General features: G+C 44.0%; 1 protein-coding gene across 8 annotated transcripts in view; it reads right to left on the reverse strand.

Moving 5' to 3' along the window:
- The window catches only part of PIGU (phosphatidylinositol glycan anchor biosynthesis class U), a 110,492-nt gene that overhangs the window by 45,372 nt on the left and 49,751 nt on the right, over positions 1 to 15,369 (reverse strand). For 4 of the 8 annotated variants that reach the window (XR_012419296.1, XM_005568785.4, XM_074005095.1 and 1 more), the window contains exon 7: positions 12,841 to 12,938. The exons of the other annotated variants lie outside the window; for them this stretch is intronic. Coding sequence is in view for 3 of the 4 variants with exons in the window: in XM_005568785.4 (XP_005568842.3) it covers positions 12,841 to 12,938 (98 nt within the window). In the remaining variant the exon portion in view is untranslated. The remainder of the gene's footprint in view (positions 1 to 12,840; positions 12,939 to 15,369) is intronic. 8 annotated transcript variants of the gene reach the window in all.

The raw sequence follows: 15,369 nt of genomic DNA on the forward strand, positions 1-15,369 counted from the left end.
ACACAAGCTCTAGAAAGGATAAAAAAAAATTCACAGGATTAACGTTTTTAGTTCAAAGATAAGAAACGGTCAGATTGGATTTAAAGCAAAACCAAAAGAGCACTCACAGGGTAATTTCCCCTAGTGTCTGCTACTGTCTTTGAAAGAAAATAAAGGCCTCAAACCATCCAAGGGAATCCAAGGCTCTAGGAATCCCAAGCAAAAGGAAGGCGGGAACTAGAATCTTCCCAGACTGCGCCATGAGCATCTCAGTAAGCCTCCCCTGGTCTCCCTCGAAGCCATACAGCTTTAGCTTCTCGGTACTATGCACTCAGCTTTCCTTCACTGGAGGCTCCTGCCCCTGAGCATGTTAGGGCTCTCTATTTTTTTCCGCATGCTATCAAATCATAACATTTTAAACCTCTCTCTGACTTGGAAACTAGGCTCTAAGCCAAGGTCAGAGAAAGAGTTGAGTTGCCAGAGGGAACAAGATGGGCTCAAACTACCATTCTCATAAGTGACTCACCAGGGAGCCATATGCAGCGTCCCCTTCCTTTGATCTTGTGTCTCATGAAGGAAAGGAAGACTAGTTTCACCTCTGGCACCGATCAGATACCAGGACTCTCTAGAAATTCCACCAGCAGAATGGAGGAACGTTTATAGTGTCAAAGGAGTAAGTACAAACTAACTTTTACAGTTCCTCTGACTTCAAAAGATGAACTATTTTCTTTTCCCCTCATCGCCCCACATACTGGTGATCATGTCCTTTCATGAACATTTGAATACTAATAATCATAGCTAATACCTACTGAGCCCTTATCAGACTCTGTTCTAAACACTTGACATGTTTTTTTTTTTTTTGAGACGGAGTCTCGCTCTGTCGCCCAGGCTGGAGTGCAGCGGCCGGATCTCAGCTCACTGCAAGCTCCGCCTCCCGGGTTTACGCCATTCTCCTGCCTCAGCCTCCCGAGCAGCTGGGACTACAGGCGCCCGCCACCTCGCCCGGCTAGTTTTTTGTATTTTTTAGTAGAGACGGGGTTTCACTGTGTTAGCCAGGATGGTCTCGATCTCCTGACCTCGTGATCCGCCCGTCTCGGCCTCCCAAAGTGCTGGGATTACAGGCTTGAGCCACCGCACCCGGCCCACTTGACGTGTATTAATCCTTTGCAGTAGGGACTATTATATTATCCCTGCAGAGGCAGAGAGAAGTTAAATAGTCACTTGCTCGGGGTCACAGAGTTAATAAGTGTCCAAACCAAGACATCAGAGTCTGTACTCTATTTCCCTCTTTTTTATTATAAATTTTTTCAAACATGCAGAAAAGTTGGAAGAATACAATAAGCAACCATATATCTGTCTAGATTAAACATTAATACCTTGCCTTATTTTATCTTTCTGCATGCATATATTTTTGCCGAACGATGTAAAAGTTGAACACATCATGACACTTCTCCCCAAAACACTTCTGCAGTTGCCCAAAATAAGGACATTCTCCTACATACCATAATACTATCATCACGGCCGGGCGCGGTGGCTCAAGCCTGTAATCCCAGCACTTTGGGAGGCCGAGACGGGCGGATCACTAGGTCAGGAGATCGAGACCATCCTGGCTAACACAGTGAAACCCCGTCTCTACTAAAAAATACAAAAAAAGCTAGCCGGGCGACGTGGCGGGCGCCTGTAGTCCCAGCTACTCGGGAGGCTGAGGCAGGAGAATGGCGTAAACCCGGGAGGCGGAGCTTGCAGTGAGCTGAGATCCGGCCGCTGCACTCCAGCCTGGGCGACAGAGCGAGACTCCGTCTCAAAAAAAAAAAAAAAAAAAAAAACTATCATCACATCCAGGTAATTAACAATTCCTGGCCGGTGTGGTGGCTCACGCCTGTAATCTCAGCACTTTGGGAGGCTGAGGCAGGCAGATCACAAGGTCAGGAGATCGAGACCATCCTGGCTAACATGGTGAAACTCCGTCTCTACTAAAAATGCAAAAAATTAGCCAGGTGTGGTGGCAGGTGCCTGCAGTCCCAGTTACTTGGGAGGCTGAGGCAGGAGAACTGCTTGAACCCGGGAGGCGGAGGCTGCAGTGAGCCGAGATCGTGCCACTGCACTCCAGCCTAGGCGACAATGTGAGACTCCATCTCAAAAAAAAAAAAAAAAAAAAAAAAATTCCCTAACATCATCTAGAATCTAATCTATCTTCAAAATTTTCTAGTTGTCCCCCAAAACATCCTTTGTAGTTGTTTTTTTTTTAACCCAAAATCCAATCAAGACTCTCCCATTCCATTCAGTTATTGTGTCTCTTTAGTCCAGAACGGTTTCTCCACTTTTTCTTTTTCATGACATTGACATTTTGAACAGACTCAGACCAGCTTTCTTAAAACACCATAGTACATTCTGGTTTGTCTTACTGCTTCCTTGTGGTGTCATTTAACTCGTTTCTCTGCTCTTTTATTTCCTAAAAACCAAAAGTCAGATCTTAAGGCTTCATTAAGGGTAACTTTTTGGGTAAGAATACTTCAGAGTTGATAATGTGTACTTTATAGTGCATGATGCCAAGCAGTATATCATATCAAGTTGTTCCACTGTAAGTGATAAGAGTTGGATTACTTAGCTAAGGTGGTGACTACCAGAATATGCCTTCGTAAAGATTTTTGTTTGTCTATTTGTTTTGTTTTGTTTTTGAGACAGAGTCTCGCTCTGTCACCCAGGCTGCAGTGCAGTGGTATGATCTCAGCTCACTGCAACCTTCGCCTCCCGGGTTCAAGCAATTCTCTGCCTCAGCCTCCTGAGTAGCTGGGATTACAGGCACCCGCCACCAAGCCCGACTAATTTTTGTATTATTAGTAGAGACAGGGTTTCACCACCTTGACCAGGCTGGTTTTGAACTCCTGACCTCGTGATCCACCCGCCTCAGCCTCCCAAAGTGTTGGGATTATAGGCATGAGCCACCATGCCCGGCCATAAATATGTATTTTTCCCTTTGCTATTAGCAAAGAATCTAGAGGGTGGGGACTAGGCAATAATGTTTTGACACAATGCAAATGCAAATACACTGTTCTCTAAAAACCATTCACCCAGTGATTTTAGCATCCATGTGATACAGACAGGAGGCAGGGAAATACTGGGTAGAAAAAGGCAGTTCCTGGTGAGGGCCCCACCCTCAAGCCTGGACCCCTGACCTAAAGGGAGAACTTCACATCCCTGTTGCCTTTTCAAAAACCACCCTGGCCTGCCCTGCCCCCCATCCTGTACTCATAAAAACCCCAGGCTCCACTGGCAGCGGAGTGGCAGAGAAGGAGAGAGAAGCAGCAGCCAGATGTTGGAGAGAAGCAGCTTGATTTCAGAGGGATGCCTTGATGGTGGGACCTTAGAGAAGGGTTCAGCCAGGAATGACCGAACTCAGGGGAAGACCACCTTCCCGCTCAATCCCCTTTCCAGATCTCCATCCCATTGACAGCTACTTTCATCAGCAATAAAATCCCCTGCATTTACCATCTCCAATTGATTTGTGCAACCTGATACTTCCTGGACGCCAAACAAGAGGTTGGGATACAGAGGGCTGTCATACTGAGATGTGGAATGCTTAAGCCATCAGAGGATGGCAAAGCTAAAAGAGCACAAGGTAACAAACACCTTCTGCAGCTCCAGGGGTCATAAGTACCCCCCTAGACATTGCTGTGGGACTGCACAGAGTTGTGCAGAGTCTGTGCCATGGGACTGCACAGAGTTGTGCTTCTGGGTTGTACCCAGACTGGTCTTAAACTCCTGGGATCAAGTGATCCTCCTGCCTCAGCCTCCCAAAGTGCTGGGACTCCCAACACTGCACCCACTACGAGCCACTGCACCCAGCTATGGTTCCTTTTTAAAAGGCAGAGTAATTGCTCAGTTCTTTGCTTTTAATTATTTACTTTCAGAGTGAGAAACTGGTAAAATAGCCACATCTGATGATGGTCTATATATTTTTTTCTCTTCTTGCCCTTTTAGTGAGCACCACTATGGATACATGAATTTTTTTTTTTTTTTTTTTTGAGACAAGAGTCTTGCACTGTGGCCCAGGCTGGAGGGCAGTGGTGCAATCTCGGCTCACTGCAACCTCTGCCTCCTGGGTTCAAGCGATTCTCGTGCCTCAGCCTCCCGAGTAGCTGGGATTACAGGCACCCACCACCATGCCTGGCTCATTTTGTATTTTCAGTAGAGAAGGAGTTTCACCATGTTGTCCAGGCTGGTCTGACCTACTGACTTCAAGTGATCCGCCTGCCTTGGCCTCCCAAAGTGCTGGGAATATAGGCATGAGCCACCGTGCCCAGCCAAACACATGGATTTTTAGCCAGTGTTTTATAATTACTGGTTGTCATTCTTTTTATGCTCAGAAATTCCCAAATTGGGGTGGTATGAGCCCCTTTCAGCTGGTACCAGTGTTTTTCTGACTTAGTCCTGTTAGACTTTGAGGACTACTTTGCTTTCTGTCATAACAAGATGTCCCAGTCAAGCTGGGCCCTTACATACTACATTACACCACCTTTCCTAGAGGTCTATGCCTACGTAGGGCTCGAAAAAAACTTGGAGAAAAAGAGAACGTCAAGAGCAGATGTGTCAGCTCAAAGAGGTTATCAAATCCATTTTGATTCAGAAGTAGAAAGCATTCTGAAGCCGATCAGGGTCCAGCCACTCACTCTGGTACTCACAGCTTTGCTACAACTCCCCAACAAGTGGCCATTCAGCCTCTGGCCTAAACACCATGATTCACAGGGAACTCACCTCACTTAGGACATCTCCTTCTGTCACAGAACTACCTTATACTAAGCTTCTTGTACCAATCAACCATTCGTTCTAGCTTCTCTCCTTGGAGCCTATGGATCCCTGTGAAACTCAACTTCAAAGGATCCACTTAGTAGTCTGGCAGAAACTCAGCCCTAAAGAATAATTTGAGGCTGGTTGTGGTGGCTCGTGCCTGTAATCCTAGCACTTTGGGAGGCTGAGGCGAGAGGACTGCTTTAGCTCAGAAATTCAAGACCAGCCTGGGCAACAAAGTGAGACCCCGTCTCTAAAACAAACAAACAAACCAAAAAATAAGCCAGCCATGGTGGCACATGCCTGTGGTCCCAGCTACTCAGGAGGCTGAGGCAAGGGGACTGCCTGAACCCAGGAGGTCTAGGCTGCAGCGAGCCATGTTCACGGCACTGCACTCCAACCTGGGTGACAGAGTAAGACCCTGTTACAAAACAAAAAAGAATATTTCCTCTTCTGTTTCCATGTTCACATTTTTTTCACCTTTTTTTTTTTTTTTTTTTTTGAGACAGAGTCTCACTCTGTCACTCAAGCGGGAGTGCAGTGGCGCAATCTCAGCTCACTGCAACCTCCGCCTTCTGCATTCAAGCAATTCTCTTGCCTCAGCCTCCCGAGTAGCTGGGATTGCAGGCACCAGTCACCATGCCCAGCTAATTTCTGTATTTTTAGTAGAGACGGGGTTTTGCTATGTTGGCCAGGCTTGTCTTGAACTCCTAACCTCAGGTGATCCACCCACCTCGGTCTCCCAAAGTGCTGGGATTATAGACGTGAGCCACCATGCCTGACCCCTCCTTCATATTTAAACAGGTGGTTTTGTTTCCTGGATGTGACTACACTGATTTTCAAATACCCGACTATGACCCACAAGGCCCAGGTGATATAATTTGGCTGTGTCCCCATTCAAATCTCATCTTGAATTGTTGTTCCCATAGTCCCCTCCTGTCATGGAATGGACCTGGTGGGAGGTAACTGAATCATGGAGATGGTTACCCCCATGCTGCTCTTCTCCTGATAGGATCTGATGGTTTTATAAGGGTCTTTTCCCTCTTTGCTTGGCACCTCTCCTTTCTGCCATCATGTGAAGGCGGACATGTTTGCTTCCCCTTCCACTATAATTGTAAGTTTCCTGAGGCCTCCCCAGTCATGTGGAACTGTAAGTCAATTAAACCTCTTTCCTTTATAAATGACCAAGTCTCAATATCATACTGAATGGGCAAAAACTGGAAACATTCCCTTTGAAAACTGGTACAAGACAAGGATGCCCTCTCTTACCACTCCTATTCAACATAGCATTAGTTCTGGCCAGAGCAATCAGGCAAGAGAAAGAAATAAAGGGTATTCAGATAGGAAAAGAGGAAGTCTAATTGTCTCTGTTTGCAGATGACATGATTGTATATTTAGAAAACCCCATCGTCTCAGCCCAAAAACTCCTCAAGCTGATAAACAACTTCAGCAAAGTCTCAGGATACAAAATCAATGTGCAAAAATCACAAGCATTCTTATACATCAATTATAGACAAGCAGAGAGCCAAATCATGAGTGAACGTCCATTCACAATTGCTACAATGAGAATAAAATACCTAAGAATACAACTTACAAGTGATGTGAGGGACCTCTTCGAGAACTACAAACCACTGCTCAAGGAAATAAGAGAGGACAAAACAAATGGAAAAAAATTCCTTGCTCATGGATAGGAAGAATCAATATTATGAAAATGGTCATACTGCCCAAAGTAATTTATAGATTCAATGCTATTCCCATCAAGCTACCATTGACTTTCTTCACAGAACTAGAAAAAACTACTTTAAATTTCATATGGAACCCCAAAAGAGTCCGTATAGCCAAGACAATCCTAAGCAAAAAGAACAAAGCTGGAGACAACATGCTACCTGACTTCAAACTACACTGCAAGGCTACAGTACTCAAAACAGCATAGTACTGGTTCCAAAACAGATATATAGACCAATGGAACAGAACAGAGGCCTCAGAAGTAACATCATACATCTACAACCATCTGATCTTTGACAAACCTGACAAAAACAAACAATGGGGAAAGGATTCCCTATTTAATAAATGGTGCTGGGGAAACTGGCTAGTCATATGCAGAAAACAGAAACTGGACTTCTTCCTTACACCTTATACAAAAATTAACTCAAGATGGATTAAAGACTGAAACGTAAAACCTAAAACCACAAAAACCGTAGGAGAAAACCTAGGCAGTACCATTCAGGACACAGGCATGGGCAAAGACTTCATGACTAAAACACCAAAAGCAATTGCAACAAAAGCCAGAATTGACAAATGGGATCTGATTAAACTAAAGGGCTCCTGGTCAGCAAAAGAAACTATCATGGCCGGGAGCGGTAGCTCACACCTGTAATCCCAGCACTTTGGGAGGCCGAGGCAGGCGGATCACGAGGTCAGGAGATCGAGACCAGCCTGGCTAACAAGGTGAAACCCCGTCTCGACTAAAAATACAAAACATTAACTGGGCGTGGTGGCGGGCACCTGTAGTCCCAGCTACTCCGGAAGGTGAGGCAGGAGAATGACGTGAACCCAGGGGGCAGAGCTTGCAGTGAGCCGGGATCCACTGTACTCTAGCCTGGGCAACAGAGTGAGACTCTGTCTCAAAAAAAAAAAAAAAAAGAAAAGAAAAGAAACTATCATCAGAGTGAACAGGCAACCTACAGAATGGGAGAAAATTTTTACAATCTATCCATCTGACAAAAGTCTAATATCCAGAATCTACAAGGAACTTAAACAAATTTACAAGAAAAAAACAGGCCAGGCGCAGTGGTTCATGCCTATAATCCCAGCACTTTGGGAGGCTGAGGTGGGCAGATCATGAGGTCAGGAGATTGAGACCATCCTGGCTAACATGGTGAAACCCCGTCTCTACTAAAAATACAAAAAAGTAACCAGGCATGGTGGCACGTGCCTGCAGTCCCAGCTACTTGGGAGACTGAGGCAGGAGAATCGCTCGAACCCGGAGGCAGAGGTTGCAGTGAGCCGAGATCATGCCACTGCACTCCAGCCTGGGTGACACAGGAAAACTCCGTCTCAGGAAAAAAAAAAAAAAACATCAAAAAGTGGGCAAAGGATATGAACAGACACTTCTCAAAAGAAGACATTTATGTGGCCAAGAAACATGAAAAAAGCTCATCATTACTAGTCATTAGAGAAATGCAAATCAAAACCACAATGAGATACCATCTCATACCAGTTAGAATGGCAATCATTAAAAAGTCTGGAAAAAACAGATGCTGGCAAGGATGCAGAGAAATAGGAATGCTTTTATACTGTTGGTGGGAGTGTAAATTAGTTCAACCATCGTGGAAGTGTGGTGATTCCTCAAGGATCTAGAACCAGAAATACCATTTGACCCAGCAATCCCATTACTGGGTATATACCCAAAGGATTATAAAGCATTCTACTATAAAACACAAGCACACGTATGTTTATTACAGCACTACTTACAATAGCAAAGACTTGGAACAAATGCAAATGCCCAGCAATGATAGACTGGATAAAGAAAATGTGGCATATATACACCATGGAATATTATGCAGCCATAAAAAAGAGTTCACGTCCTTTGCAGGGACATGGATGAAGCTGGAAACCACCATCCTTAGCAAACTAACCTAGGAACTGAAAACCAAACACCACATGTTCTCACTCCTAAGTGGGAGTTGAACAATGGGAACCCATGGACACAAGGAGGGAAACATCACACACCAGGGCCTGTCACGGGGTGGGGGACAAAAGGAGGGAGAACGTTAGGACAAATACCTAATGCATGTGGGGCTTAAAACCTAGATGATGGGTTGATTGGTACAGCAAACCACCATGGCACATGTATACCTATGTAACAAACCTGCATGTTCAGCACGTGTATTCTAGAACTTAAAGTAAAATTTTTAAAAAAATTTTAAAAAAGTATTTCATGTACCACCAGCAAAAATAAATAAATAAATAACCAAGTCTCAGTAGTTCTTTTTCTTTTCTTTTTTTTTTTTTTGAGACAGAGTGTCACTTTATCACCCAGGCTGGAGTACAGTGGTGCGATCTAGGCTCTCTGCAACCTCTGTCTCCCGGGTTCAAGCAATGTTCCTGCCTCAGCCTCCCAAATAGCTGGAATTACAGGCACGCTCCCCCATGTCTGGCTAATTTTTGTAGTTTTAGTAGAGATGAGGTTTCGTCATGTTGGCCAGGCTGGTCTCAAACTCCTGACCTCAAGTGATACACTCGCCTCAGCCTCCCAAAGTGCTGAGATTACAGGTGTGAGCTACCATGCCTGGCTCGGGCAGTTCTTTAAAGCAGCATAAGAATGGACTAATACACCAGGCTACTTCATATACTTATAAAAATATATATACAAATATAGTGGGAGATGGAGTTTTAATTTCTGCATAAATGGGATCCTGAAGTTCATCTCAAACTCTTCCACTCCTGTCCCCATATACAGACAGTTGCCAGGCACAGCTGATTCTACCTCCTAGAATTCCCCTGCATCTAGTCTCTCATCTCTCTATCTCCTCTGACACTGGTTTGGGCCCCAAATTTACCCCTCTGACTTGATCTAGTACAATGTTCTAAGCTTTCCCAACTTCAGTTCTTCCTACTCCCATCTACCCCACAGGCTGCTGCCAAAACAATCTTCCAGGAGCACTCACCTGCTCAGCATCCTTCAATTGCTTTATGTCTGAAGTCTGGCATAGTATCTAGCACATTATAGGTACTTAGTCAATATTGGTAGAGGAGCTGCTTGACTTCATGAGTCAGTTGTACTGTCCACTAGTGTCAGGAGGAAATTTCCTTTAGTTTTAAACATAAGTTGTTTTATATAAAGTGGTGCATAGAGATTGGCTTAAGAAACCATTTTTTTTTTTTTTTTTTTTTTTTTTGAGACGGAGTCTCGCGCTGTCACCCAGGCTGGAGTGCAGTGGCCGGATCTCAGCTCACTGCAAGCTCCGCCTCCCGGGTTCACGCCATTCTCCTGCCTCCGCCTCCCGAGTAGCTGGGACTACAGGCGTCCGCCACCTCGGCCGGCTAGTTTTTTGTATTTTTTAGTAGAGACGGGGTTTCACCGTGTTAACCAGGATGGTCTCGATCTCCTGACCTCGTGATCCGCCCGTCTCGGCCTCCCAAAGTGCTGGGATTACAGGCTTGAGCCACCGCGCCCGGCCAAGAAACCATTTTTATCTTCTTTTATTTACTTATTCATTTTTTGCAGGTTGGACAAGCTCAGAAACCATTTTTAAATTTCTGGTCCATTCATGTGTATGAATAAATATACTATATTATTTATTTGATACATAGTTGTATAAAAAGTCTGGCTATATATATTCTTAGTGCTTAGACTTTCTAAAGAATAAGCCATAAATAGGAAATAAAAAAGAAAATACAAGCAGCACATTGTCATGTGGAAAGATGCTTCAACTCAGCAAGAATACAGAGAGAACATCAAAGCAAAATAACTTCACAGTATGGTGACACATCTACTGAACTGGCAATCATAAATCAAACTTGAAAAGTCAGTGCTGGCAGATGGGGAGGCAAGTGGTCCACTTCTCTTTAGATACTGATGGTGGCACTGCAAACTGGTTCAGGCTTTCTGGTGAACAATCTGGTATAATTGCCTAATAAGAACAATACAACTTTTCACCTTGGTTCCAATGATTTAGCTAAAGGAACATACTTGAAGAAAATAATTTCAAGCTGGGCACGGTGGCTCACACCTATAATCCTAGCACTTTGGGAGGCCAAGGGGGAAGGATCGCTTGAACCCAGGAGTTTGAGACCAGCCTGGGCAACATGGCAAAACCCCATCTCTACAAAAAAATACAAAATTAGCTGGGTGTGGTGGTGCATGCCCATAGTCCCAGTTACTAGGGAGGGTGGGGTGAGAGGACTGCTTGAGGCCGGGAGGTTGAGGCTGCAGTGAACTGTGATTGCTGCACTGCACATCCCATCCTGGACAACAGAGTGAGACCCTTGTCTCAAAAATAAGAAAAAGAAAGAGAAAACAAATAAAAACAAATTTCTGGCTGGGTCAAGTGGCTCATTCCTATAAACCTAGCACTTTGGGAGACCAAGGTGTGTGGGTGGATTGCTTGAGCCCAGGAATTCAAGGCCAGTCTGGGCAACATGGCGAAACCCCATCTCTACAAAAAATTTGCTGGGTGTGGTGGCACACGCCTGTAGTCCCAGCTACTCAGGAGGCTAAGATGAGAGGATTGATTGAGCCTGGGAGATGGAGGCTGCAGTGAGCTGAGATTGTGCCACTGCACTCCAGCCTGGCTGACAGAGCAAGGCCCTGCTCTCAAAAAAAAAAAAAAAAAAAAAATTTCTACATTATTTATATTAGTGACAATTAATATAAATGACATATCTCAAACATAAATAAAGACATATCTCAAATTCCCCAAATAAGAAAAAGATCAAGCAAACCATGAATCATTGTCTGCATCAACACAATATTATGAAATCATTTAAAATAACATGCATATGGCCTATTTCAATAAATGGAATACACACTCAGCTTTAGCAGTGCTTGAGATTAAGAAAGACTCCGAAATCAGACATTTCTGGGTTTAAGTCCTGGCACTGTCACCTGTACACTTTCAAGAAACATTTCTCTTGTAAGAAAAGATTTGGACAATGTGGGGCCTACATGCAGTTACTTCCTCTTGAAGAAACATGTACTATTCTCATTTGAGTAGAAAAAGATGATTAGAGAGCAAGCTCTGGCATCAGATGGCCACAGTTCATATATCAGCAATGTCACTCGCTGGTCCTGTGACCTTAAGTGACTTAACCTCCCAACATTCCAGTTTCAATTCATGTGTCTAATATGGCTAATACTAGACTAATACATGGCTAATAATATGACCTACTCCATAAAGTTCTTATAAGGTTAAAATGAGATGATGCCTACAGAGTGCTTAGCATGGTGCCTGATGTGTAATCCATTCTCAGTAAATGTCAGCTATTTGTATTCTTCAATTAATGTTTATTGATCACCCACAATGTTCCAAGCATTATATTAGATGCACATACTCCATTTAAGTCCTGTAAGAATGTTACAAAATGTTATTACAAAGAAAAGTTAAAGAAATGAGCTCAGAGGGGATCATTAGTTGAGGAAAGAAAAATGCAAGATAGTTGCATTTGCAAATATCTAAAATAAAATGCACTTATACATTCGCAAGGATATGCATACAGTAGTGCCTCCCTTATCTGAGGTTTCACTCTCCATGGTTTCAGTTACCTGTTGTCAACTGTGGTACTAAAATGGAAAATTCCAGAAACAAACAATTCATAAGTTTTAAATTGCATGCCATTCTGAGTAGTGTGATGAAATCTCACACTGTCCTGCTCTGTCCCACTCGAGACATGAATCGCCCCATTGTCTAGTGTATCCCTGCCTATTAGTCACTTAGTAGTTATCTTAGTTATTAGATAGAAAAAACATAGTATATGTAGGGTTCGGTACCAAATGCAGTTTCAGGCCTCCGTTAGGGGCTTTAGAACATATCCCCTGCAGATATGGGGAGGTCAACTGTAGTTGGGACTTAATGATCACTAAGTCTACTTTGTTTAAAGTTAGTCAAGTTTCTTTTTTTTTTTTTTTTTTTTTTTTTGAGGCGGAGTCTTCACTCTGTCGCCCAGGCTGGAGTGCAGTGGCACCATCTCGGCTCACTGCAAGCTCCGCCTCCCAGGTTCGCGCCATTCTCCTGCCTCAGCCTCCCGAGTAGCTGGGACTACAGGCGCCCGCCACCGCGCCCGGCTAATTTTTTGTATTTTAGTAGAGACGGGGTTTCACCGTGTTAGCCAGGATGGTCTCGATCTCCTGACCTCGTGATCCGCCCGCCTCGGCCTCCCAAAGTGCTGGGATTACAGGCTTGAGCCACCGCGCCCGGCCAAAGTTAGTCAAGTTTCTATGTGTTTGTATTTTCAACTAGGAGCAAGTTTCCTGCTGCCTTTACTAACCCATGCCCTTACTTCCCCCGAGCAGGGACCAGGCCATGTATTAAATGTCACTTGGGTGCTGGCTTCTGACCAGCAAGCGCTTACCTGGAGGAGATAGAGGAGTCCTGGGACAAACAAGGTAAGGGGGTACAGAGACTGGTATGTCGCTAAGGCAAGAAAAATAGCACTGAGGAAAGCACTGCCTGTAAAAAGAAAGAAATGTATGGAATAATCCAGCCTCATCAATCATGATTAGACTCAGTGAGTCCCTGTCAACACAAAACCTTCCATAACTGCTCAAATAATCACCTGCCAAGTGCCTCCTGGTACACAAGGTGCTATGCAAATTCACACAGTCAGAGCTTCTTGGCTTGATTGCCAATGAAAGAAAACCAAGAAAGTCAAAACCATCTACCTTTGGCAGCCTGAGACACTACAGGCATAAATCTTGTGAAATTTTGAGACCTAGAACGATTTTACAAAGTTTCAACCCAAAGATGTATAAAGGAGCAAGTCTATTAACATCCATGTCCTATCTAATGTACCAATTTACTAAGCCTACAATTATTGCTTATGTTATTCAGAGCTGGAAACCCATCCCTTTGACTGTTGCAACACTTATCACTCTTTACAACAGCCCTTCCTTACCTGCTACATTCATGAGAATTCATGTTTTTTTTTTTCAAACGAAAGTATATTAATTTTATTAGTAATGTCCTCACTTCCTATATAAAATGGACTACTATGAAATCATTAAACATGATGCTATTAAGAATATGCAATGACACAGAAAGGTGTTTATAATATCCTATTAAATGAAGTTTATAAAAGAGACATATATTATCATTTCTTTTACTAAAAAACATGCACAAACATTTTTTTAGAAGACTAAAAGCCAGCAGGCAAAGTAACTCAAGTCTGTAATCCCAGCACTTTGTGAGGCCGAGGCAGGCAGATCAAGACCAGGAGTTCGTGACCAGCCTGGCCAACATGGTAAAACCTCGTCTCTACTAAAAATAAACATTAGCCAGGGGTAGTGGTGGGCACCTATAATCCCAGCTACTCGGGAGGCTGAGGCAGGAGAATTGCTTGAACCTGGGAGGCAGAGGTTGCAGTGAGCCAAGATTGTGCCACAGCACTCCAGCCTGGGTGCCCAGGCAAAAGTTTGCAGGAGGGGCGGGGCCCTCATGGAGAACCTCTGCTAGGGCAGTGTGGAAGGGAAATGTGAGGTCGGAGCCCCCACACAGTGTCCCTACTGGGGCACCACCTAGTGGAGCTGAGAAAACAGCCACCGTCCTCCAGATCCCAGAATGGTAGATCCACCAACAGCTTGCACTGTGGGCCTGGAAAAGCCACAGACACTCAACACCAGCTTGTGAAAGCAGCTGAGAGGGAGGCTATACCCTGCAAAGCCACAAGGGTGGAGCTGTCCAAGATCATGGGAAGCCCCCTCTTACATCAGCATGACCCAGATGTGAGACATGAAGTCAAAGAAGATCATGCCCTGCTGGATTTCCAAATTGCATGAGGCCTGTAGCCCCTTTGGTTTGGCCAATTTCTGTTTGTAATGGTTGTATTTACCCAATGCCTATACCCCCATTGTATCTAGGAAGTAACTAATTTGCTTTTGATTTTACAGGTTCATAGGCAGAAGGGACTTGCCTTGTCTCAGATGAGACTTTAAGCTGTGGACTTTTGGGCTAACGCTGAAATGAGTTAAGACTTTGGGGGACTGTTGGGAGGGCATGATTGGTTTTGAAATGTGAGGACATGAGATTTGGAGGGGCTGAGGCAGAATGATATGGTTTGGCTGTGTCCCCACCTAAATCTCAACTTGAATTGTATCTCCCAGAATTCCCATGTGTTATGGGAGGGACCCAGGGAAAGGTAATTGAATCATGGGAGCTGGTCTTTCCCATGCTATTCTCGTAATAGTGAATGAGTCTCCCAAGATCTAATGGTTTATCAGAGGTTTCCGCTTTTGCTTCTTCCTCATTCTCTCTTGCCACCGCCATGTAAGAAGTGCTTTTTGTCCTCCGCCATGATTGTGAGACCTTCCCCAGCCATGTGGAAGTATGAGTCCAATTCAACCTCTTTCTTTTGTAAATTGCCCAGTCTCAGACTACCAAAAATAAGTAAATAAATAGAAGACTAAAAGCCAAGGCCACAAAGTTCATAGTGGTTATCTCTGGGTAGTGAAATTATGAACAATTTTCCATTTTTGCTTCACTGCATTTTCTAAACTTTCTAAAATGAACATGCTTTGTTTTTATCATAAGAAAAAAAGCTAACTTCTTTGAAAAAATAGCTATTCCCTTAAGACAACAGGATACTCTAAAACTAAGGATAGAGAGCCCTAGTTTACAACAGGAGTTTCCAAGTGGCCCAGAAATCAGTAGGGTGCAATTGATGGTCCAAGGTATAAAGCCCAACAGGTGTCTTGTAATGATGTTTTCTAAAATGACAATATCCATGCTCACTCTCATTAGTGTGGGGTCAACTATTTACTGAAAGTAACAGGCTGGGCATGGTAGTTCACACATGTAATCCCAGTACTTTGAAAGGCCAAGGTGGGAGGACTGCTTGAACCCAGGAGTTAGAGACTAGTTTGGGCAACATAGTGAAACCCCATCT

This window comes from Macaca fascicularis, chromosome 10 (assembly GCF_037993035.2).
Source record: "Macaca fascicularis isolate 582-1 chromosome 10, T2T-MFA8v1.1".
In the NCBI taxonomy this organism is placed as follows: Eukaryota; Metazoa; Chordata; class Mammalia; order Primates; family Cercopithecidae; genus Macaca; species Macaca fascicularis.